General features: G+C 35.7%; 1 protein-coding gene across 2 annotated transcripts; it reads right to left on the reverse strand.

The window, feature by feature from the left end:
• Positions 1–1,823: 1,823 nt before the first annotated feature.
• Positions 1,824–5,388, reverse strand: stard4 (StAR related lipid transfer domain containing 4). Of its 2 annotated transcripts, XM_060890751.1 has the most exons (6): positions 5,226–5,388; positions 4,680–4,794; positions 3,311–3,360; positions 3,033–3,159; positions 2,453–2,567; positions 1,824–2,166 (listed from the first exon to the last, which is right to left on the reverse strand). In XM_060890751.1, the coding sequence occupies exons 2-6, from the start codon at positions 4,782–4,784 to the stop codon at positions 1,931–1,933; spliced, it is 633 nt and encodes a 210-aa protein (XP_060746734.1). In that variant the 5' UTR covers positions 4,785–4,794; positions 5,226–5,388; the 3' UTR covers positions 1,824–1,930. The 2 variants fall into 2 exon arrangements, with proteins under 2 accessions (XP_060746734.1, XP_060746733.1); XM_060890750.1 differs by lacking the exon at positions 5,226–5,388 and having other exon boundaries at positions 4,680–4,860.
• Between the last annotated feature and the right edge of the window lie 617 nt (positions 5,389–6,005).

Here is a 6,005-nt window from a genome sequence, read left to right on the forward strand (position 1 = left end):
TTTATTTAATATTAAGTGTTCAGTGTTTGTTCAAGGTTTAGTGTTTGTTTAATGTTCAGTGTTTAATGTTTAGTGTTCAGTGTTTAATGTTCAGTGTTTGTTTAATGTTCTGTGTTTAATGTTTAGTGTTCCGTGTTTAATGTTCAGTGTTTAATGTTCAGTGTTTAATGTTCAGTGTTTGTTTAATGTTCAGTGTTTAATAATTAGTGTTCAGTGTTTGTTCAATGTTCAGTGTTTGTTCAATGTTCAGTGATTAATGTTCAGTGTTTATTTAATATTCAGTGTTCAGTGTTCAGTGTTTGTTCAATGTTTAGTGTTTGTTTAATGTTCAGTGTTTAATGTTTAGTGTTGTGTTTAATGTTCAGTGTTTAATGTTCTGTGTTTAATGTTTAGTGTTCCGTGTTTAATGTTCAGTGTTTAATGTTCAGTGTTTAATGTTCAGTGTTTAATGTTCAGTGTTTGTTTAATGTTCAGTGTTTAATAATTAGTGTTTGTTTAATGTTCAGTGTTTGTTTAATGTTCCATGTTTAATGTTCCATGTTTAATGTTCAGTGTTTAATGTTCAGTGTTGTTTAATGTTCAGTGTTGTTTAATGTTCAGTGTTTCATGCTCAGTGTTTGTTTAATGTTCCATGTGTAATGTTCAGTGTTGTTTAATGTTCAGTGTTTAATGTTTAGTGTTCAGTGTTTAATGTTCAGTGTTTCATGCTCAGTGTTTGTTTAATGTTCCATGTTTAATGTTCAGTGTTTAATGTTCAGTGCTTCATTTATTATCACATTTGTTCAGTATTTGTGCATTTCTGTGCATTTTCTGATGTAATATAAATAAAATTATTCAGATAATTTTTATGCCTCGAACGTAAATAATGCAGCAGAATTTTGTTTAAATGAACATTTCAGCTTTTTATACAGAAATCTGAACAGTGACGTTTACAAACTCACACACAACACTGAACATTGTAAAATAGCTCCACCTACAGGACAAATAAATAAAGACTTAGATTTGTGCTGTATTTGTTTTTGTTCTGAAACTAAACCATATAAACGATCACATTCATTTTATTATTAAAAAGCAGTTTTTTACCCAACATCAGTGATGAGTTCATTCATTGTCGATGTTTTGCTTCTTTTTACTTTTAGATGCTGTAAAAGTCACCTCGATATTTTAGTCTTAAAGTCTAAGAAATGTTAAAATTCAGATTTTTACACAGTGTTTAATATCAGTGTTTGTAAAGTATTCAGATGTGATGGAAAGGAGCAGAAACACTTTAGTTCTGTTCGTTTGAATGATTTTAATAACTGAATGAAAAAACATCACATTTCCCTTCATTTACATTACAGAGCATTAAGGGTCTAAAGATACAACAATAAATATAAAGTAAATATTGCACTTCAAAATTAATACAAAATTTTAAATTGGATTTTTTTAAACTAGTGTAAATCAACGAGGGATTAAATACACGACACGGCCTGCATTTAAATGAGCAGGTATTTGAAGGATAATTTGGAGGTAAATTAGAACCATAATATTTATAATTAGTAAATGAATTCCTGAGATATATCATTTATAAAGTGTTCTATCTATCTATCTATCTATCTATCTATCTATCTATCTATAATCTGTATATGTTTATATTTTTATAAAAATATAAGCTTTACTTATTAGATCAAGTATTTCATGTATGAGAGAGAGACAGAGAGAGAGAGAGAGAGAGAGAGAGAGAGAGAGTGAGCGACAGAGAGAGAGAGAGAGACAGAGAGAGAGAGAGAGAGAGAGAGAGAGAGTGAGCGACAGAGAGAGAGAGAAAGACAGAGAGAGAGAGAGAGAGAGAGAGTGAGCGACAGAGAGAGAGAGAGAGACAGAGAGAGAGAGAGAGAGAGAGAGTGAGCGACAGAGAGAGAGAGAGAGACAGAGAGAGAGAGAGAGATATCTAGGTTGCAAGTGCTTTCTTGAGGTCAGCATAGAAGGTTGTGAGTGTGGTTGCCATGGCGACATCCACTGCAGACTGTGGGATTTTGCCCCTCAGGTCAGTCTGGATGTATCCGGTGAGCAAACTGCAGGGGACGTCCACTTCACCCCCATCGACAGGAACACTGAACCAACCACACGGGTGATTATAACCTCGCACACTGCTCTGGTCCTGCTGCTCACGCTCCACACTAACACCTGACACACACACACACACACACACACACACACACACAGGAGAGAGGTGTGTCAGGAACGGCTGCTCAGTTACTCAGTTTAAACTCATTATTTAAAACAGTGATTGTTTTTTTATAACACATTTTTATATGATTGTCCATTTTGGTGCTGATCATCTTTTTTCTTTTTATTAATTATTGTGATTGTTTTTTTTTTATAACACAACTACTTTTATGAAAACGCAGGTGAGGTCAACGCAGCGTTAAAAACAGATGCAGTCTGGTGTTAAAGTGTAAACGTTTCTCACCACAGGACAGAAGACCGTTCTGATAATCAGTGGTGTAGGAGAAATCCACAAACTCTCGAGGAGCGACGATGTTCCACAGCTGTCCTGCAGTGGTGTAGCGCATCACACAACACGCCTACAACACACACACACATGCACACACACACACACACACGCACAGACACACACGCACACATGCACACACACACACACACACACACACGCACAGACACACACGCACACATGCACACACACACACACACACGCACAGACACACACGCACACATGCACACACACACACACGCACACATGCACACACACATGCACACACACGCACACATGCACACACACATGCACACACACACGCACACACACACACACACACGCACACACACACACGCACAGACACACACGCACACATGCACACACACACACACACGCACACATGCACACACATACACACACACACGCACACACACACGCACACACACACACAGCTCTATTTTAGACAGCTTAAAGTCTTTTTGAATTGATTCATTATTAACATTAAACACTTTTATTCTAGTTTTTAAACATTTTTGCTAAATTAAACATCTTTTACCTTGTCTACAGTTTCGACAATTTCCAGCGAGGTCATCAGACTGTCCCACTGTAAGCGATACGGTCCTGGACGAATGTAGTCCACTATCCTGCACGGCTTGTCCATCACCAGACCCTCCACTTTATACCTGCAGACAAGGAATCTGCTCAGATTTGTATAAAAACGGTGTGTATTTTTGCCTGGAGTTTTCTCTGAGACGTGTGAACTGAGACGTCATTATAACTCGTCATAACTAATAACACACGGATGTGTGAATGGATATGAGATGACAAACTCACAGGAAACCGCTGAACTCCGCCGAAGGTTTCCTCCAAACAGTGACATCTTTCTGTCGAAGAAAAAAAAGTCAATCTTAAGATTTTTGTGCATTCCTTTGTCTAGCAGTTGTGTTGTGTTGCTCAGTGTCTGTGTGCTGTTTAGTTCCAATGTATTCGATCACAGTTAACACCTTTTACACCACTGAGCTGCTGAGATCTGGAGTCTGATTGGTCAGAAAGTATTGATTAATTCTCTAGAATAACTGCACAACAATTCTAATGTTATTGTTTCTATAGCAACAGCTTATTTACAACTATACAGCATACGGTATACAGCAGACGCTCCACAGGGGAGACACGTACGCATCACGTACGGAAGGAGTCTCCAGTGTGAGCTTAATATCATTAACGTCTGTTTATAGCCGCTATAACGTAAGTGACGACAGGAACCAGGGTTCCCGCTCTTTTTCAGAGAGCATCTTCCAGGACTTTTCCAGGACATTTCAAATTTAGCAAAAAAAAGACAAGGATCACAGATTCACGACCTAAAGTAAGATGTTCTTCTCTCCAGAAGTCTTAAAAACAATGTACACTTTAGGGCTGTTACTTAACTATACTTTTAAAGACAATTTGTCATGTGAATGAAATTTCAACATTTATAAAATAAAAAGGCTGCACATATTAATACCCTCTCCTTTCTCAGGCCAATGCCGTCATGCATGCTTTAGTTTGCTGTGCATTCCCCTTGCACATGATATTCAGATTAACAAGGTTAATATAACCTGCTTACCCGTCACCATTTGGTGAAAACATTCGAGCACTTAAACCATTCCTAGCAGCTGAAACCGCCAACACAAGACGGCGTCATCCGTCACAGTGAGATTAAACAGCATAACAAAAAACCCGTCAAAACTCAGCGTCCCTGAACAGAGCGCTTTCTGTTACTAACGTTAATTGTTTCGACCAGCTGTAAACTGTTCTTTAAATGATCAAGAACATTTAAAAATAATAATTTTCCAGGACAACAAGATTTTTTCCAGGACTGCTTATGTTTTCTCTCATTTTCCATGTGTTTTCCAGGACTGGAACATTGGTCATTAATTTTTCAGGATTTCCAGGTTTTCCAGGACGCGTGGGAACCCTGAGGAACTGACTTCTCTCTGACATATAAATGAATAAAAAAGGTTCTTTTTTTCAATAACTGGCACGTTGCTGTTGTAGGAGAATAATAGAGGCTGATGATGATGATGATGATGATGGTGAGATGATGATGATGGTGTTGAAAATGAAAACAAATCAGCAAAAAACACATACCAAAGATCTTCTACATTCGGTGTAGAGATTATTATTCTTCATACGCACACAAAAAGTTCAGAATAAAAAGACAAACCGATTTCTTTGCCACTTTCCACTCGGTCTGTTCCAGATGATGGTAAGAGATCAGTGTGTTCTCCAGATGTGTCCTCAGCTCACAGACATCTGGCAAACTGCCCATGATTCTAATCCTGACAAAGACACAGTAATAACAGATAAATGGAGGGAATATCATAGTCAAATACAGCAAGATACAAACAAACAGGAAGGAAATAAATAAACCAGTAAACAGAGTTTAATGACCTTTAATCTGAACTTTAATCCTGCTTATATAACACTGTAATGTTCTTTATACACACACACACACACACACACACACACACACACACACACATATATATATATATATATATATATATATATATATATATATATATATATAAAATTATCTTATTTAACAGCTTATCTACTCTGTATTTAACATGATATATGTGTTAATGTGTTAATGGTGATAAAAGATGTTAAAAAATGAAATTAGACCAAAACAGAATATTAAAACGATTCAAACGAATCATTTAAACGAATCATTTCTACTGAATGAATCAAAATTCATCTTACATACCTTTATCTATAGCTTGGGAATTTCTTCTAGTAGTCCTTTTATTAACGTCGTAATTATTATTAATAATAATAATAATAATAATAATAATAATAATAATAATAATATTATCAATGCAGCTTTTTTCTCTTTCTATCGTAAATCCAGCCAAAACTACACACTGAAGCAAGCCGTCTTTTTCGCCAGTTACACTGACAACCAATCAGAGCTAAACGTCCCGCCCACTGAAGTGCATCCTGATTGACGATTCGTACATCATCGCGTATGTTATAAAAAATGTGGAAGCTGATTGGTCGAACGTCTCCTCGGATGGTTTTTGGTCACGGCAATAAAATCCGATACCGCGCAGGTCCAGTAGAGGTCGCCAGAAACAAATAACGTTTTGATTCTAATTTAAAATGTAAAACAATAGAAAGTGTAATGAGTTTCGTGTCATATAAAGATTTGACATTGTAAATATTATTATATTAATGGGTGAAGATTAGAAATATTCAGAACAATCCTTAAATTTAATCATTTTTAAAGGATTATTTTTTGCACACAGAGAAAACATTTGGTAAGTGAAATATTTATAATAAATAAATATATTATTGTGCTAAAGGTTAGGTGACTTTTTCTCGTGTTCAAGTTTCTTTATATAAAAGAGATTAAAGAATTGCAAAAAAAAAATATAATATTAAATATTATAAAGGTAAATTGTTCTATGCTGTAAAATATGTTACCTGATTTATGTTTTTTGCACATATAACATTTTTCGATGTTTATTGATGATGTCTAGACATT

The sequence above is a fragment of the Tachysurus vachellii genome, chromosome 17 (genome assembly GCF_030014155.1).
Source record: "Tachysurus vachellii isolate PV-2020 chromosome 17, HZAU_Pvac_v1, whole genome shotgun sequence".
Classification (NCBI taxonomy): Eukaryota; Metazoa; Chordata; class Actinopteri; order Siluriformes; family Bagridae; genus Tachysurus; species Tachysurus vachellii.